This window comes from Theileria orientalis, chromosome 1 (genome assembly GCF_000740895.1).
Source record: "Theileria orientalis strain Shintoku DNA, chromosome 1, complete genome".
NCBI lineage: Eukaryota > Apicomplexa > Aconoidasida > Piroplasmida > Theileriidae > Theileria > Theileria orientalis.
The window spans coordinates 1,893,479-1,910,909 of NC_025260.1; the positions used below are offsets into that span (position 1 = coordinate 1,893,479).

At 42.6% G+C, this 17,431-nt stretch overlaps 9 protein-coding genes across 9 annotated transcripts; 6 read left to right on the forward strand and 3 right to left on the reverse strand.

Moving 5' to 3' along the window:
* Positions 1 to 111: 111 nt before the first annotated feature.
* TOT_010000776 (DEAD-box family helicase) lies at positions 112 to 2,678 on the reverse strand (the record flags this gene model as incomplete). The annotated part of the gene is made up of 8 exons (XM_009691323.1): positions 112 to 385; positions 559 to 659; positions 867 to 1,191; positions 1,236 to 1,486; positions 1,577 to 1,689; positions 1,725 to 2,055; positions 2,089 to 2,196; positions 2,229 to 2,678. The coding sequence occupies 8 exons, from the start codon at positions 2,676 to 2,678 to the stop codon at positions 112 to 114; spliced, it is 1,953 nt and encodes a 650-aa protein (XP_009689618.1).
* A 729-nt stretch (positions 2,679 to 3,407) lies between these two features.
* TOT_010000777 (conserved hypothetical protein) lies at positions 3,408 to 4,511 on the forward strand (the record flags this gene model as incomplete). The annotated part of the gene is made up of 1 exon (XM_009691324.1): positions 3,408 to 4,511. One exon carries the CDS (start codon positions 3,408 to 3,410, stop codon positions 4,509 to 4,511), a length of 1,104 nt encoding a protein of 367 aa, XP_009689619.1.
* A 242-nt stretch (positions 4,512 to 4,753) lies between these two features.
* TOT_010000778 (uncharacterized protein) lies at positions 4,754 to 6,286 on the forward strand (the record flags this gene model as incomplete). The annotated part of the gene is made up of 3 exons (XM_009691325.1): positions 4,754 to 4,829; positions 4,923 to 6,227; positions 6,285 to 6,286. Coding segments are annotated over 3 exons (1,383 nt in total).
* A 2,606-nt stretch (positions 6,287 to 8,892) lies between these two features.
* Positions 8,893 to 10,168, forward strand: TOT_010001296 (conserved hypothetical protein; the record flags this gene model as incomplete). The annotated part of the gene is made up of 4 exons (XM_009691326.1): positions 8,893 to 9,305; positions 9,337 to 9,493; positions 9,626 to 9,679; positions 9,719 to 10,168. The coding sequence occupies 4 exons, from the start codon at positions 8,893 to 8,895 to the stop codon at positions 10,166 to 10,168; spliced, it is 1,074 nt and encodes a 357-aa protein (XP_009689621.1).
* A 203-nt stretch (positions 10,169 to 10,371) lies between these two features.
* TOT_010001193 (uncharacterized protein) lies at positions 10,372 to 11,744 on the reverse strand (the record flags this gene model as incomplete). The annotated part of the gene is made up of 9 exons (XM_009691327.1): positions 10,372 to 10,425; positions 10,492 to 10,548; positions 10,592 to 10,684; positions 10,714 to 10,824; positions 10,943 to 11,030; positions 11,151 to 11,254; positions 11,405 to 11,556; positions 11,592 to 11,684; positions 11,729 to 11,744. The coding sequence occupies 9 exons, from the start codon at positions 11,742 to 11,744 to the stop codon at positions 10,372 to 10,374; spliced, it is 768 nt and encodes a 255-aa protein (XP_009689622.1).
* A 527-nt stretch (positions 11,745 to 12,271) lies between these two features.
* On the reverse strand, positions 12,272 to 12,693 carry TOT_010000780 (uncharacterized protein; the record flags this gene model as incomplete). Its single annotated transcript, XM_009691328.1, has 4 exons — positions 12,272 to 12,321; positions 12,360 to 12,486; positions 12,517 to 12,585; positions 12,622 to 12,693. The coding sequence occupies 4 exons, from the start codon at positions 12,691 to 12,693 to the stop codon at positions 12,272 to 12,274; spliced, it is 318 nt and encodes a 105-aa protein (XP_009689623.1).
* Positions 12,694 to 12,988: 295 nt separating this feature from the next.
* TOT_010000781 (nonsense-mediated mRNA decay protein) lies at positions 12,989 to 14,727 on the forward strand (the record flags this gene model as incomplete). Its single annotated transcript, XM_009691329.1, has 5 exons — positions 12,989 to 13,200; positions 13,282 to 13,624; positions 13,657 to 14,391; positions 14,434 to 14,561; positions 14,607 to 14,727. 5 exons carry the CDS (start codon positions 12,989 to 12,991, stop codon positions 14,725 to 14,727), a joined length of 1,539 nt encoding a protein of 512 aa, XP_009689624.1.
* A 152-nt stretch (positions 14,728 to 14,879) lies between these two features.
* Positions 14,880 to 15,996, forward strand: TOT_010000782 (uncharacterized protein; the record flags this gene model as incomplete). Its single annotated transcript, XM_009691330.1, is given in 7 exon segments — positions 14,880 to 15,128; positions 15,161 to 15,219; positions 15,253 to 15,353; positions 15,385 to 15,672; positions 15,704 to 15,798; positions 15,838 to 15,915; positions 15,928 to 15,996. The coding sequence occupies 7 exon segments, from the start codon at positions 14,880 to 14,882 to the stop codon at positions 15,994 to 15,996; spliced, it is 939 nt and encodes a 312-aa protein (XP_009689625.1).
* Positions 15,997 to 16,177: 181 nt separating this feature from the next.
* TOT_010000783 (tRNA-2'-O-ribose methyltransferase) lies at positions 16,178 to 17,299 on the forward strand (the record flags this gene model as incomplete). The annotated part of the gene is made up of 1 exon (XM_009691331.1): positions 16,178 to 17,299. One exon carries the CDS (start codon positions 16,178 to 16,180, stop codon positions 17,297 to 17,299), a length of 1,122 nt encoding a protein of 373 aa, XP_009689626.1.
* Positions 17,300 to 17,431: the final 132 nt, after the last annotated feature.

The following is a 17,431-nucleotide window of genomic DNA, read 5'->3' on the forward strand; positions in this document are numbered from 1 at the left end:
CTTAGATTTGTATTATTAACAGGTTACGTCCACTGATATTAAGCACAGCTGATGATATTAACAGGTTGCATCAACTCTTTAAATACTGCCCAGGTTGTAAGCAGTGACCCTTTACAGAATCATGTTCTTTTCCTTGAGGTACTTAAGTGCCATTTCAGCTGCACTCTGCGACTCGGCACTTAGGTTCAACTTGGGCTCCCTCGCTCGCCTGTCCGAGTGCATCTTAGGCGCCCTTTTCTTTCTCGCTTCTGTACTCGTCTGGTCCTTCCTGCTCATGAGTTCAGTGGGCTTCATGTTTAGACAGAAAGAAGTGGCGTAGTGACCCAAGTGCAAGCGTCTAAAGTTGAACGCCTTCCTCAACTCCTTGGCGTAGGTCTTATAAGATCTAAAGGTAAATCATAGTTATTGTCATGGGTGATACTATTACTAGTAAATTTGCTGTTACCACTAGTGTTAGTCAGGTTAGTACTGTTAATAAAACTAGAAATGTTTCACGGTAAATGTTACCACTATTACTAACACTGATATTATTACCAATACTAGTGAGGCTATGCTTACCTTATAGATGACTTGAAAGCGTTCTTGGCTAGTTGCAACAGCTGACTGTCTTCCTTGACGTCAGTGCAGAATCTATTCCTCATGAATCCAACCAAGTCCCCCTGTAGTTATTTATATTCAGTAAACGTCAGAGGCACTTTATTTATATAACCAGTATAACCTTTATTAACAGAAACACTAACTAGCCGAATCTGCAACACTAACTAGTCTAATCTACCATACTAACTAGTCTAATCTACCATACTAACTAGTCCAATCTGCAACACTAACTAGTATAATCTACCACAACCGTCCAATAGGCTAATTACCTTAAAATTCTTCAAATACTTAGGCGTGTGTATATTCTTAATTGGATTCCATACTTCACCTTCCCCAATTTCCTTTAGCTTCATGCCCTTTCTGTTGAGAACTTGCACGAACTCGCTTTCGTGTTTCATCAGTATTAGTAGGCACGTTCCAGAGTCACCTATCCTGGCCGTCCTTCCTGATCTGTGTATGAACTCATCCAACTGCTGCGGCGGGTCGTATTGAACAACTCTGTTGACCTTGGAGAGGTTAAGCCCTCTGGATGCAACGTCCGTTGAGACCATTATTGACGACTTCGAATTTATAAACTGATCCATCAGCGGCATTCTACAGCATTACGGATCTTTGTTTATCTATAATTTTAAGCGTACCTTTCTTTAGACTCCATGTCGCCATGTAACTTGTAAATGGGCACTTCAAATATTTGCCTTTCCGTGTCCTTATTCACTGCAAACTTGTTTGCCAAAACTCGGTCCTTCTCCAATTCCGACAAATTTAAATTCGTGTTCTTCATCAGGCTCCCTTGTGGCCCTTCTTTCCTTTTCAAACTCGGCCATGATAGCATTTTAAGCAGTCTTTCCATATAGTTAACTGTATCACAGTTTGATACGAATATCAGAATCTACTCATTTTCCATTTTACTTATATACCAAAGATCAATAGTATCAACTGTAAACCATAACACACATCACTAATCTAATTACTTTCGTACCTTCTCGTGGTTGCCTACAAACTTTAGCAGCATTGACACCAAACACATGAATTTGTTGTTACAGTCTACCAGTGCGTATTCTAGATTTAACTTCGTTGGCATCTTGTGATTTTCTATAACAGTCGTGAACTCTTGTATATGCGCGTACCTTCGTTCACTCCTATCAATAGGGGCTTAGCTACGAAACACGTGTCTACCAACTTAGTGACTCTATCGGTTATCGTTGCTGACGTTAACACGATCTGAATTCCTGCGTTTTCCGCGTTACTCTTCTTCGAATCCAGGAGGTGGCTGTGGATGTTCCTTATTTTATTCTCGAAGCCCATATCCAGCAGCCTGTCCGCCTCATCAAGCACTAACATGTCCATGTTCGTCAAATTGAACGAGGAGGTGCTCTCCATGTGGTCCAAAATCCTCCCGGGCGTCCCGATTACGATCGTTATGCCCTTTCTTATGCGCGCCTTCTCCGACTTCCTGCTCTCTCCGCCTACACCTCTATAACAGTGAACGACGATACCTTTGATGCAAGATACCACGATCCACGGGAACGGCTTAGACAAACTCTCAGTCACTTTAGAAATTTGAAACGAAAGCTCCCTCGTGGGCGTTATAATGAGAACCTAAAAGCTTCCATGTAAGCTATAAATGGTACCTTGGTTCCGTCTTTCCGTGTGATTTTGACATTATCTGGTGGAGAAACTAGTTTTTGAAGTGCAGGGATTACAAATGTTAGGGTTTTCCCTGTTCCTGATGCACTTCTAATCAAAACCGTCGATCCTTTGAGGACTTTTGGAATGGATAATTTCTGAATTGGTGTTAATTTTACGAATCCGTTGGATTCCAATGACTTAAGGAGTCTGCTGTTCAATAAACCCGAAAATTCAGAAAAATTTGACACAAAGGTTGAAGAATCCTCAAGTGTTATTTCATCTGACGGAGAATACGATTCATTGTGTACTGGTTCAACATCATCAGGGTCAAAACTAGTTTCTAATTCATGTGTGTGTTTAATAAAGCATTTATTCACCCTTTTCAGGTTGTGCGATAGTGTAACTAGCTTGAGAAGTTTGAAACGTGACGATCTACCTCGATTAAGGTACATAATGTTAAAATAATATGAGAACACATTAGGTATGAATATATACTATAATACAGGTAACACAAATATAAAAACAATGAGTCTATTAAAAGTTACAGAACCAGATGCTCACTATAACACAACATATACGAAATAACTAATTGGCATCTAATTATCAAAATTTTTCTTTAATTGTGTAAATAAGGGGCTCTAGATTCCACATACTAAGATCTATTCGGTTCAACGTTATAGACATTGTTTGCCGAGTTTCTAACCAAATGTTTAATTAAACAGGATTATTGTAGTATAAATATAATTGTTCGTCTTTTGTAAATTTAATATTCTTTTTAAAACTTGTGGCACTCGCTTGCATCCATTTAAGTTTCGACGTTAACTTTCCAATTTAGGATATATTCAAGTGTTTTATGCGTATGCTTATTAATTTCATATAATAGAAAAAGTTTTATTTAGGGCCGAATATATATTACGGAAATTTGCAAATTTAACTCCAGATTTGATATTTTTTGGTCAACACCTGATTTGTAATTTATACTCGACTGTATACATCAGTCTCACGATTGTGTAATAGTTTTTTTGATTCCAGATTAACACTTGATATTTTAAATAATCTGTCACCAGAATATTTATATTCAGGTATGTGGAATAGTTTTTTATTGCAAATGAGATAATTTGTCAATTTATTCTCAATTTTTACACACATAACCTATTTTCACTTATTATTTCACATTAAAAATGTATTTTATAGACGAACTTGCATTTGACATGACAAACGCGTCTCTTCTTAAAGACAATAACTTGAAATCAACACCAGTATCCAGGTTGCTATCCTTTGCTAAGCAGAGGCACGAAAAATACAGTTTTGAGAAAGACCCAGAAGCCTCAAAGTCGGACGCAAGGAGCGCGGATAATGTTACGACAAATCAGTCACAGTTTATGTTTGAAAACGAGCCAATGATGTCGAAAGCGTACGCCCGCTCGACGGACGCCGTGGTGGATAAGAATAAAACCTACCTGTTCGAAAACGTACCAGAATTGTCAAAAGCTCATGCAAGGTCCTCAGACTCGGTGAACGATAAGGCTGGCAGCCAGGTCTTTGAAAATCAGCCACAGGAATCAAAGGCGCACGTGCGGGCAGCCGACACGGTGGTCCAGAAGCTGGGATCCCAAGTATTCGAAAATGAGCCGCAACTGTCGAAAGCAAACACCGGCTACTACGATTCGGTGGTCGAAAAGCCGAACGGATTGGTGTTCGAAAACGAACCGGAACTATCCAAGGCCCACGTGAGGTCGTCAGACACAGTAACGACTAAGTCGGAAAGCCAAGTCTTCGAAAACCTGCCCTCAGACTCCAAGGCCCACGTAAGATCCACGGACTCGCTGGTCGAGAGAAAAGATGGACACGTGTTCGAGAATGAGCCAAAATTGTCGAAGGCGCACGTGAGGTCGTCAGACTCACTGTCAGATAAGGCGGGAAGCCAGGTGTTCGAAAATAAGCCAGGAGAGTCGAAGGCACACGTGAGGTCGACGGACACAGTGGTGGGAAGGAAGGGGCCGCAGGTGTTCGAAAACAAGCCGGCGTCAGTGTCGAAGGCCGACGTGAGGGCGTTCGACAAGCTGCCTGACCGCTCGGACTCACAGACAGTGTTCGAGTGCCAAAGAAGCCAGCAAAGCACAGCCGACTTCAGCGCCTTCAAGCCTCTCGAGCCGAAATCGCAATACGTCACAACATACGAGGCTCAAACTTCAAAGAAGAGCAAGGCAGACGTGGTGTACGACCGCAACCACACACTTATGAAGGAAATGGCAGAAACGATGGACAAGTGCCGTTTTGAATAGACGTAACAATATGTAATAATGTATTAATCACTAATATTACATGTTACTAGGGTAAATGGCCGTAGAATAGTAGAAGATTATATTTTTAAATTAACAATGTATATTAAGTAAAAATGTGTTAGTAAAATGATGAAATAGGGGTGGATGGTGTAACCCGTAGTGTAAAAGGCGATTGAATAATTAGTACTAATGTAAAATAAATAAATGATTATATCATTATTGGAAAATTATGTAAATAAAACATGAATTTAACCAGTTGTATGGGAATTACAAATGGCGTACATAAGAAATCGTGTGGAATCACACATCATACTGAACGTTGAAAGAATAGACTTCAACGAAAAACTTCAATACGGTAAGTGGCCATACAAGGGATTAAATAAATGTACGTAGGTGAGATAGAATCTGGAGCGCTGGAAAATAAGCTTCATGGGATCGTCACTGAAGGATTTGAGCACCTGAAAGGACTAGACCACGTAAACGTGTGTAAATACACAAATGTGATAAGAATAGACGGAAACTCATACCTGTTTGTTTCGGAAGGATACTCACTAACGTTAAATAGAATCTTTAAGAGCGCCAGTGAAGAGTTTTTGAAGATAAATTTCGCAAATATTGTAAACCAGATCATATGTGGATTGCAATACCTGCACAGCTCAGGATTCTCACACGGAAGACTGACGCTGGACTGCATAGCGATATCAGACGAAGGATTGGTAAAGATAGGAGGATACGCAAACAACTATGTGAACAACATAGTAAGTTATATGATCAGTAAGATGGAAATGGAAGAAGAAGAAGAAGCTAAAGAAAATCAACACAGAAGAAACTATATTATGAACGGGTTTGGAATGGATGATAGAAATGAGTTCATTGAGTGTGTAAAGAATTCAAACTACCTGTATAACCTAATGTTGTATATGCCGCCAGAAGTAGTGTTTTGGAATGAAAAGAAGGTAAAGAATGGTTTATTCTGGTTTAACGTTGATGTTTGGTGCCTGGGAATATGCATACTGCTGATGGCATTTTACGTAATATGGGAAAGCGAAGTTAAGTTAGACGCTCAGCATACACACACTGAAGAAGGTTGTAAAATAGGATCGGGGTTTGAAAGGTTGAAAAAATTGTTCAATTTAGGAGTAGGAGAAAACACAACGGTAGTGGAAGCATACCTGTTTGTACAATATTTGCTTGTGTTAATAAATAAAATGGAAAGGAACAATAGTCAACTTTCAACAATAGGACTGAACATATGCAAAATAGTAACGTCACAGTTTAAGTTCTCATCAGATGAAAATGAATCTGAAAGCGTAAAATTAATAAATAAAATATTTGAAAAGGTAAAATATAAAGAGATAAATTGTAAAAATAATAAAACACACGTCAGTAATAATGGCTATGAACAATTGGTAGTACCGAAGGGAGGGAATGAGGAGAAGAAATCTGATGTGAAAAGAGAAATATCCTGTGAAGAAGCAATATCAGTATTGATAGAGCTGTTGACAGGAGAGGATGTGTTGAGAAATTTGATAAAAATAAACGAGAAATCGGAAGGATGGAGTGTCGAGCACAAGAAATACGTAGAAAGCTTGAATTACCTGCTGAGTGTAGCAAATTATTGCCTAATAATAGAGAACGCACAAAGGCCATCGGCATTGGATTTATGCTCAAGGCACTTCATGCTGAAGTTATCTCAAAAAAATATACGTAATGTGTGTGATAGGGAAAAAAACGATGATCGAGAAGATATACAACGACCACTAAAGCAGCAAGAATATTGTGATTACTCATGGTTCACATATAAGGAAAAATACGAATACGCCACTGAAGTAGATAGCTTCGGTCAGCATTACACAGTGGAGCAGTTTAAAGAATCGCAAGCGACATTCTCGGAATCGAAGTTCTTCTTAAACTGCGTGGGACTGGAAAATGTGTTATACTACTGGGTGTTAATGGGAAATGAAGTAAACAACCTGATGCCATTCCAAATAATAAAAAGAGTAGATTCAGAAGAGGAGTCTAGGAAGAGGAAGTCAAGTTACAAGGTAAGTTCATTGAAGTAAAAACGAGTATAATAGAGTAATATACGATGATAAGTTTATGTAACTACAGTAGAGGAAATTAATGGAAATATAGACACTTGAATACTTTAAGAAGTACAAGGTGGGAAGGGTATTTCTGGGAGAGTTGATAAACCACGTTAAGTTGGCGAACCTATTTCCAATGATAATAGAGCACCAGCTGAGGCCGTCGTGTGTATACGCAAGGCACCAGTGCTTCATATACCAGCTGTTGAGAATAAGAAGGTTCAAGAGACTGCTGACAAACGCAGCGGAAAACAGAAGACAGATCTACGTGGAGGCAATGATAGACATACCGCCGCTGCTGAGGAGTCAAATCTGGTGCAATTTGTTGGAGGTGGTATACAGGCCAGCGACGAAGGGGTGTCCGCTGAGCACCGGATACGACTTTGGTCCAATACCGCCGGAGCTGGAGCAGAACTTGAGTTTCTATGTAAGTAGAATCAGTCACCGTTAGTAATAAAAGGCTACAATAGAACAGTGTTAAAAGTATTGACGCTGATTAATAATGAGTAGAATAATGACCTCTTGTACTCGACGACGAATGTGAAGAGGTTGCTGTCGAGTGTGGAAGACCTGAAGAGGAAGATAATACACCAGCAGCTGCCAAGGTAGGATGAAACAGAACCTAAAGAAGTATTTTAGCTCAATATACTCGTTCTCAATACCGCTGATGATGCTGTACCACGATTCAAGCGTGTACAACGCAATGTTGGACAAGATATTCCGTAAATACCTCAAGGTAAATTGGAGTTTCTCAAGCGATTTAGGACTTTTACGCACCAACAGGATCGTTCGTGAACAACTACCTGAGTGAATTCAGCACAATATTAAACTTTTTTGACCCAGAGATATCATATCACCTGAGAAGCATAGGTACAAACACATAAGTTGAGTAAAAGGGTTATTTATTACTAGTATGATAGTAGTTATTGAAACAATAAGCATAAAAGGAGCAAATAGATAAATTGTTAGGAGCGTATGCAGATTCGTACGCACTGCCGTGGTTCATGTCGCTGTTCGCAGAAAACACAACGGTGGATCAGCTGTACATGATATGGGACTCGGTGCTGGTGCAGCCGAAGCAGTACATTAAGTTCCTAGCAGTGATGATAGTGCACAACATAAGAGAGAGGCTACTGGGTAAGTGTTAACGCTAAGTAAAGAATGTGCAGCCATCACGGATGCAAGGATAGCAATATCCTTCATATCGTGCGTAGTAAACTCGCTGAACGTGCCAATGCTGATGTACCTGACGACGCACATGTACACGACCTGGCACGAAGTGCTTAGCGCGAAGGCGTCTGCACAGAAGTCGAGTCCGCTGAGCGAATGGCTGGATCAAAACGGTAACAGCAAAACGGCAAAAGAGGCGAAGAGTGACTCTGAAGGATTTAACCTGGAGAGAAACACGTTCATATTCGTGTCGGACGAGTACCCGTTTGAAAGGTGCTTCAGGCTGCCGATAGAGACGTTCTCAAACGTGTTCAAGGACTGCGTCATAGTGGACGTGCGGTCAGCGGAGTCGTACAACATGGGACACATACCCAAGTAAGTTGGCAGAGTAATTGAGCACTGACGGGTAGTTCAATACACATAAACAAGCTGCTCTCGTCGTTATCGGACGCGGACAAGAAGACTGCGCAAATATCGATACCAATATTTAACGAAAAGAACACGTTCACGACGAACCTGGACTTTAAGGTGAGTTTGCGGCGAGGAGGTGGGTGAAATTGGAAAATGTGCAGGCGATTTCAGCCCACAATCAGTCGATTGCAGTGGTGAACGCACTGAGGAATAACACGAGGAAGCCGTGGCTGCAGGTTACCACGGCGAATTCGAACAAGATCGTGTTGGTGGCTGGAGACGGGTACGACGAGGAGAAGGAAATGGGCCACCTGAGGAAGCTGGTCTTCGAGCATAGGCTGCAGCACGTCTGCTACTACAGAATAAACACCGAGGAGTGGCCGAAAGTGTTAACGCTTTCAAAAATATGATTTAAAAGCAGCGTTGCGATTATTCGTTATGTATTCAGTATATGATGACGAGATTGGTGTTCTTGCACACCATAACAAAGTCACACGGTAGACATGTATAATGAACCTTTGTAACGAAAATCATTGTATAAAAATAAAAAAGTATATAAATGTGTGATAATAGTCAGTGGAATCCAGATACGGGAGCTTTGGATTCTGCGATGTGTAAAGGATGTAAGCAGAATGTGTAAAAACGTAAACGTTATGGCGGTTGGCGCTGTCTTCTGTCTGTAATACTAAAGAGCGCCAATGTTATGTTTACAACTGTATATTATAATTCTGATACAAACGAGAGTCAGTAGTTGCTACAATAAAACACACGGGGCCAGGTACAAGTTCATATCGCCAAAAGCCACGAGATTCAAGTGGAAAATACACTCGCAAGACCCGAAAACGCTCGCAAGCTATAGGAAGTATAACGTTATCAGCAGTCTGGAGGAGTGGGAGAATGACATGGACAGCATGACAGGAGTGTGGTACGCATTCTACCCACCGGCGATGAGCAAAGCAAGGCAATTCGTCCCAAACCAGTACATAAGGGAGTTGCCGCTCTACCTGGGAAACACGGGAATCGTCGCGACAGCTGACGACATAGACAGCGCAAAGGGAGCGTACCTGCTTGACTCGAAGGACTCTCATCACCTGGCGGACGACGACAATGCAGTTCATTCGAGAAGGTAAAAGAGGCAGTGCACACAAATTGCGTAGGTGCGTGATGGTCTTGAAGAGCCCAGAGTACCACAATAACCTCAGAGTGGTGATGGCAGGAAGAGTTTTCTACTCGGACCAGGCCGAGCCCCTGGACTTTGAGCAATTTGACATCCGCCCAGCCCTTTTCATAGGCCAGACGTTCATAGAATCATTCGTAAGCTGCACGAATACTTGGTTTATACAGTTAATTATCACGTTTAGTTACACACCTGCATGGCTATCACAAGTAGTTACACATCGGTACGGCTACTTAGGTGGGTAGCTAGGGGATAACACGAATCTTTAGGACAGCGAAGTTATGAAGGAGGCAATGAACAGACTGGTTAGAAAAATGAGAAGGGTAAGACATTAAATATGCGTTTCACATCCCGTTCATTAGTACACAAATGAAGGGGTCCAGTACCCAGCTAAGACGTGGAGGCTGTACTCGCTGGAAGGAAAGGGCTCGGAATTCAGGTGGATGCACGGCAACGAAAAGTGGAAGCTGCTAGGCCCGTTCACCTGCTACAAAAAACTAAAAGTGGAGTGCCGAGAGAACTACGAAGAAGAAATAGGCACAGTGGACTACTTCGACGACGAGTACGAAGAGGAGTACCCAGTGGATGAGCTGTACTACAACGTAGTGGACCCACTGACTCTGGTTCGCAAGGGCCACCTCGCAAGGAGCAAGCTGGAGGAGGAAGTGGCCAAATTGGTGAGTGAAGTGTTCACAAATCGCAGCGGCATGTACGGAATCCGCATAGAAAACGGGGAGTATCTAAAAGCACTGGAAAAGGAGGTATGTTTTATTTGTTGGACTGTTGTTTACGCACTATTAATTTTTCTATAAATTCAGGATACATCGATGTTTAGTTGATTGCTCTGGGAGACAAGGGGCCAGATTACTACAGAGACTCTTTTGAATGACACAAGTTAAGTTAACGAGTGTTGCATGGACACCAGTTTCAGGATACATCAGTACAGTGTACTTAAATGAGACTACGCATACCCTAATTTCATAAAAAATTATGTGCTTTAAGGTGGTGTGCAAAGCTACTCAGTTCTTATTTCAAACTCCTCGTCACTGCTCTGCTCCTCGATCCAATCCTACAAATAAGGATAAGTAGCCAAAACAATTGAAAATTCACAAGAGTAAATTCGAGTAAAACGTACGCGTTTGAAATCGTCGTCCTTCTTTAGATCAGGTTCAGGCTCTGGCTTCTTAGCAGTCTACAGCGTTGATGGTGAGTGCGGCTGAGAAGGGCAAACTTACCCTGCTGGGAAAGGCTTGCGCCTGTAGGTCGGTCTTTCCGTCAAAAAAGTAGACCTCCAGACTCCTGCCGTCAAACAGGCGGTTGTTGAATTTCTAAAAGGGTTATTCAGGGGTGTACTAACCGATATGAAGACTTCGGCGTCCAGGGAGTTTTTGAACTTGATGCAGACGACGCCCTGAGGGTGCCTTGCGATCGGCGTGACCTTCTCGACCTCGACGTACTTCTTGATTTCCTGCAGGCTTCAGTCAAGTGGATCACTAACGTTAACGATCTCGTCCTTGAGCTCAGTATAGAACTTGTCACCAGCTTCGTATCTCTAAAGGCAAAGGGTTAGGCAGCTAGGACAATACCATGGCGTCCTCCATCGAGAACATGGGCTTCGATATCACGATTCTGCGCCCAGTGCCATCATCCAGGTTGTCAGACCAGCTCTTGAGTCTAAGAGAAGATTAGGTTTGTGCAAATTAACTGGAAAACAACGTGTACAACGTTAAACATCAGCATAAATGTGTGACCAATAGATGCGTAACTAAGTAAGTGTGTATGCACGAGTGGTACCTTTCCTCCTCATACTTGGCAGCCAAGTATTTTTTACGGAGTTCTGATTTAACGGATGCTGGGACTGGCTTGTTTTGCTGATTGGATCTTGGTTCAAACTTAGCCTAAGCAAATATACATTGAGGCAATAATTAATAAGTACAGTCACTAGTTGCAATACGTTTGTAAATAACTCTACTATATGGGCACCGTATTTGATAAGTGTGCGAACTAATGGGTAATTAAATGAGTATGTTGTCTATTTCAACACTTACCGGTTCAACGTGAATTACACAGTTTTCTCGGAAGTGGTAGTTGTCCAAGTATCTTAGTGCAAATTCCACCGATTCCTTATTTACGAACGTTACAGTGCCATCCGACTTTAGGTCGCCGTTCTCGTCGGTGTACAATTTAATCTTAGGAAGAGCTAAGGGCGGGTTTTGTAAGAATCTACGAACTAACTTGTAAGTGGGTCAATCTTTATGAGCCCCGCCTTCTTAAACACTTCGGCCACTTCGGCCAAACTGGTGTCCTTCGGCAACCCAGAAACGTATACTGTGCAGTTTTTCTAAAAGCCACTTGAGATCTAGGAAACTAACCGACGAGTCTACCCATTGACCTGACTCTATTCTCTGCTTCTTCCTCTTTAAGTACTGCTTCTTCTTCTCCCTCTTGCGCTTCTTCGCTTCGTCCTCTTCTGTGACTGCAGCGTCCTCTAAGGCAGTAGGCTGCTCTGAAGCTGACGCATACTCCGTGGCTTGTGGCACAGCCTCCTCTTCTGAGTCCTTTTCGTCAGAATCTACACCTCGTTCAGTGCTCGTCAACTTTACCTATCACCAGCTGCCTGAGCTCGTCGCACTCCGATATCGCCTTCCACGAGTCCATTCCGTCGCACCAGACGTGATTGTATCCATCAATAAAGGCACTATTTAATAATGTATGCAATTTAGGTAAATATTATACGATTTTAGAAGTGATTTGAGCGCCTCTGCATCACACGGTCCCCTGATGTCGTTCTCTCCGCACTGCACATACCACTACATTTGAATTATTTTCGTTAAATATCAAACTAAATACCTTTACAGGGTTATCTTTTCCCAAGTTACCATCCGATTTATCTTTGTCACTCATCGTTTTGGTCGTTACACTCTGCGACGTCCAAGACGTTTGGGTTTTTGTTTAGTTTTTGTAGCTATAAAATCGATATTTTTGTGTAAACGTTTTACATACCTGCAATCTTTAGCGGAAGGTCCTCGGCTGACGATAAATCCTTTGAAACTGACCAATTTAGAAACAACGCATTAAATTGACTTATTAGACGACTGCTCGACTCTGTATTTAGTCGAAATTTACAACACTAAAAACACATGGGTTTAGATAAAAATACCTGTCTGTTATCTGTGACTTTTAATATAATCTTCCCCTTTCCCTTGAGTAATTTAAAAACGTATTTAGTCTGAGCGGTTGTAAATCAGAATAGCAAAAAACAAACCTTCAATGGAGTTCTGAAGTATAAAAGTCTAGCTTCGTGAAGAAATTCATTCCAGCTGTCGAAATACGTCATTTGTATTATGTGTAAGATCAAATAAACAACTTATAAGTTGAATATCGTCATAATAAGTCTAAATCACAGGAAGATCTTGGAAGTAAACTAGATTTAGAATGAAATGGTTAAAATTGTTGAAATTGTACAAAATTATTAATGATTAAACATATAGGAAGAATAATAAAACCATGTTGGATGGGGATTGCATCGGCCAATTTATTATTAATCGTTTATTCTTCTAGTACCATAAATTCATAATTAGTTAGTTATGGTTGGTCACCTTAGTTTGATTCAGATTAAATAAAAATACGTGATGGCGGATTGGTTCCAATCCTCCACCGCTAGGATGGATTCTGACTATCCTCCTATGCAATGCTTCCTTTGCGGTGAATTTGTTGCAGTACCAACTTCTTCCAGAATGTGTGCCACCTGCCTAACAAAGAGCGTCGATTTGAGCGAAAACGTATCCACTCACTGTACAATACTGCAATGCTCAACCTGTGCAAGATTTTATCACGATCGATGGTAAAAATACATATTTAATGATGGGTGTATTGTGTAAACTATTATACATGTATAATAGATTTTTTCACGTGACTTTTATAGGCTGAATTGCGAGTTGGAAAGCAAAGAGCTATTGTCTATATGTTTGAAGAAGATTAAGGGAATAGAACTCCTGAAGATAGTGGAAGCCAACTTCAAATGGACCGAACCACACAGCAAAAAGTTGAAAATTAAACTTTTGGCGCAAAAGGAAGTAGATAACAACTGCGTAGTCGAGCAGACGTTGAACATCGACTTCGCAATAGTGTCGACGCAGTGCTCGAACTGCAAGCAGATGTACACACCGCACACGTGGAAGGCGATGGTGCAAATAAGGCAAAAGACGAAGGACAAGAAACACATACTGCTGCTAGAGCAGATCATACTAAAGAACAACGCACACGAGGTAGGCAGTAGGTCATCAAATGGGATTTTTAGAACGTGCTGAACATACTCTCGAGGAGGAACGGATTCGACCTGCACTTCCCGTCGAGAAACGACGCGCAGAAGTTCGCAGACTTCGTGACGGATAAAATAGTGGCGCAGGTGAAGAACAGCAAGAAGCTGGTGACGCAGGACGTCAACAACAACAAGTACAACTACAAGTACACGCTGCACGTCTCACTGGTGCCAATATGCGTCGATGACCTCGTGTTCCTGTCGCCGAAGGTGTGCTCGGTCTACGGAGGAGTGTCGCCGTTCCTGCTCTGCACGAACCTGACCTCGACGATCACACTCCTGGACCCGTTCACGCTGAGGAGGCTGGAAATATCGAGCGACAAGTACTGGAGACACCCCTTCGAATCACGTAAGTCCAATGAGAGAAAGTCAAATAACGGCGTTTCAGTGTTCAACAAGTTTAACCTGTATGAGTTCATCGTGTTAAACATCGAGAGAGACTACTCGAAGAAGCAGGAGTCGCACTACGAGCTCGTGGACGTGGAGATCATGGCCTCAAACTCGTCGAAGGTGATCTACACGAAGTCGCACCTGGGAAAGATCCTGACAGTGGGAGGATCGTACCTGGGCTACGACATTAGGAGAATCAACATGAACGGACTCTCGGAGGAGGAAACGAACATAAAGAAGAAAATACCATTCGACGTAATACTCGTGAGAAAGGCGAAGAAGCAGTCTCTGAAGCACAACTGGGTGCTGAAGAGAATATTCAGGGTACTTAAGTAGACATCACAGAGTTAATTGACAAATTTTTAGAAGAAAAGTAACAAGGAGAAGGACGACTTGGAAGATGACATCGACGAAGACGAGCTCTTGGACTTCAAAGACGAAATAATAAGCAGAAAGGAGCTGCAAAAGGACATAGACTTTTATCGCAATCCAAGGTAAGGAGGACCCGGAGATGGAAAACAGCTAACATTGATGTGTAGGTCACAAATGCCGAAGGAAGTGGACATAACCCCGGGGTCGGACCTGTCTGACGACATGGCACTGAGTAAGCTGACAGTGCAGCTGAAGGAACTATCGATAAACGATGACCAGTATTTTTAAGCAACCTAATCTGAGTGGAAATTTTATATACACACATGGCTTTATGGCTGGCTGCCTTCCATTGTGGGTGTAGACGATCAAAATATATTATTGTATTATTAAAAAATATTATATGAAAAACAAATAGTTTTTATAAAAAAGGAAAACCGAAGATGACAGGAGAAAACGAAGAGTTGAATCACCCAGATGAGTTGGAGAATGAGGTGATTGATGAGGACAGGAAGGACGAGGAAGAAGTGGATACAGACCCATATAAAATAAAAAACGTAGAGTACCTGAAGACCTCAAAGAAATATAAAGATAAAAGGAAGGTGCTGGTGTTCGCAAACAGAAGAATATCGCACCTGGGAATGAGCTTGATGAAGGATCTGAAAGCTCTGCTACCACATCATAAATCGGAAGTAAGATGGAGATAAATTAACGAAAAACGCAGGCAAAATGGGAAAATAAAATGAACTACGAAGAAATAAACGAAGTTTGCGAAATGAACAGGTAAAGAGAAATGAGTAGTTAAACAATAAATAGATGCACGAGCGCAATGTATTTGGAGTCGAGAAAGAGTGAAATGATATTGTGGATAGCAATAACACCAGAAGGACCGACACTTAAGTCGAGAGTGACAAACAGTAGGTTTAAGAGGAAAACAAGAATGCGCAGTACACACACTTAAGGATTCCACGTTTTTGGGAAACTGTCTGGCCAGGTCGAGGCCTCTGCTGACGTTCGATAGGTCGTTTGGAGAAGTGCCGCACCTGCAGCTGATACAAAGGATGCTGTCACAGGCAATGGGCACGCCAAGAAATCACCCGAGAAGCATGCCGTTCCACGACCACTGCCTGTCGTTTTTCAACTTCAAAGACCACATAATAGTAAGACACTACCAAATATCGCCGAAGAACGAGTTTTATGTAAACAACCCGGAGAATCAAACACTAACAGAGATAGGTAATTTGGTGGAGTAAATGGAGTGATTTAGGACCACAATTCGTGCTGGAGCCGATATTGATACTGGAAGGAAGCTTTAAGGGAATAACGCTGTGGAGAAATTCAAAATATATATCGCCGATGATGGTAAGTAAACACAACGGATGGACGTAAAATGATGTGTAGGTAAGAAGATATAAACACTCACTGAAGATGGAAAAACGGAGAAAGAAGAAAGGACAAAAGGTAAGAAGAAATTTGAAAGTAAATTTGTAGGTGATGGTGGACTTGCCGGAGGACGAGTTGTCGATATCGAAAGTGTTCGCAGCCCCCTCACAAGGATAAATTTTTAAAACAACTGTATAGTAAAACTGATAAATTGAATGTATATTAGACGATTATGTTTGTAAAGTCATGTATGTTAGAATAGATGGTAGATTCATGATAGAAAATCGCAAAAGTCGACCCTGCCATTGGTAGTGAAGTAAGTGCAAAATAGGTGGATAAAAAATAGTAGTTTGAACAAATGGCACACACCACCAAGGAGAACAGAGACATATACTACAGGAAGGCCAAGGAACAGGGCTTCAGAGCACGAAGCGCATATAAATTGCTGCAAATATTCGAGTCGTTCCACATAATATATCCAATACTGGACGAAAGAGCAGCGTTGTCGATGTTATTGAACTCACTCTGCGCAGACTGCGAACAGGAAAGCGTAAACTCAGGTTTAAGAGGCAGTTCAGACTCGAAACGTGAAGACTACGCTGACACATTGGAGGATTCGAACGGGAGCCCCGGCAAGGACGCCAACGAAGAGGTACACCGCGGAGAGGAGTTAAAGTTGACTGACCACGACAAGGTCAGGCGCAACTGCCATAACCTGGGGAGAGTCAAAAACGTAGTCGACCTGTGCTCGGCCCCGGGAAGTTGGTCCCAGCTGCTGAGGAATCTGGTCTACCACGACTACAACACACTCAAGAGCGCCTGCGAAAAGCTGCAAGCACAAGCATCCGACAAGTGTAGCGGCTCGAAGGCGGCCGGTGGAGCCCCGAGCGACGTGAAAACACGCAGACTGTGCAAAAAACTGCTCGAGTACGTCAACGTTATGCCCGCCATCGTGGCCATCGACCTGCAGCAAATGGCGCCGCTGGAGGGCGTGCACTTCCTGAGGGGCGACATAACGGACCCGAAGGTGCTGAGCCAGGTCCAGAGCCTGTTCGTGGAAAACGTGGCGAGGAACGTGAGCGACGTGTTTGAGGGCGGCATTCCTGAGGAGCTTAAGAGGAACGCGCAGCTGATAACGTGCGACGGGGCGCCGGACGTGAGCGGTCTCCACGAGACAGACTCGTTCCTGCAGTCTGCGCTGATCAGGTCGGCGCTCTCAGTCTGCTACTCCCTGCTGGACACGGACGGCGCGTTCGTGTGCAAGGCGTTCTTCGGCTCCAGGGACGCGCCCATGTTCAGGGAGGTGAGCTCCTTCTTCGACTACTGCACAATTTTCAAGCCGCCCTCGTCGCGTCCGAACAGTTTTGAGCACTTCATCGTGGCGCTGGGATTTAAGCCTCTCGGCCACATGCCAATCGCGTTGTCAGAAAACGGGGCAGCCTCCGCCGTGACCCATGAGCTTACAACTCTCAACGGATGACTGGTGCTATCACCGTTTAGCGTATAGTAACTAACGGATGACTGGCGCTACCACCGTTTAGCGTATAGTAACTAACGGATGACTGGTGCTACTACCGAATAGTGTCTCATTAATGATTCGTTATAACTAATA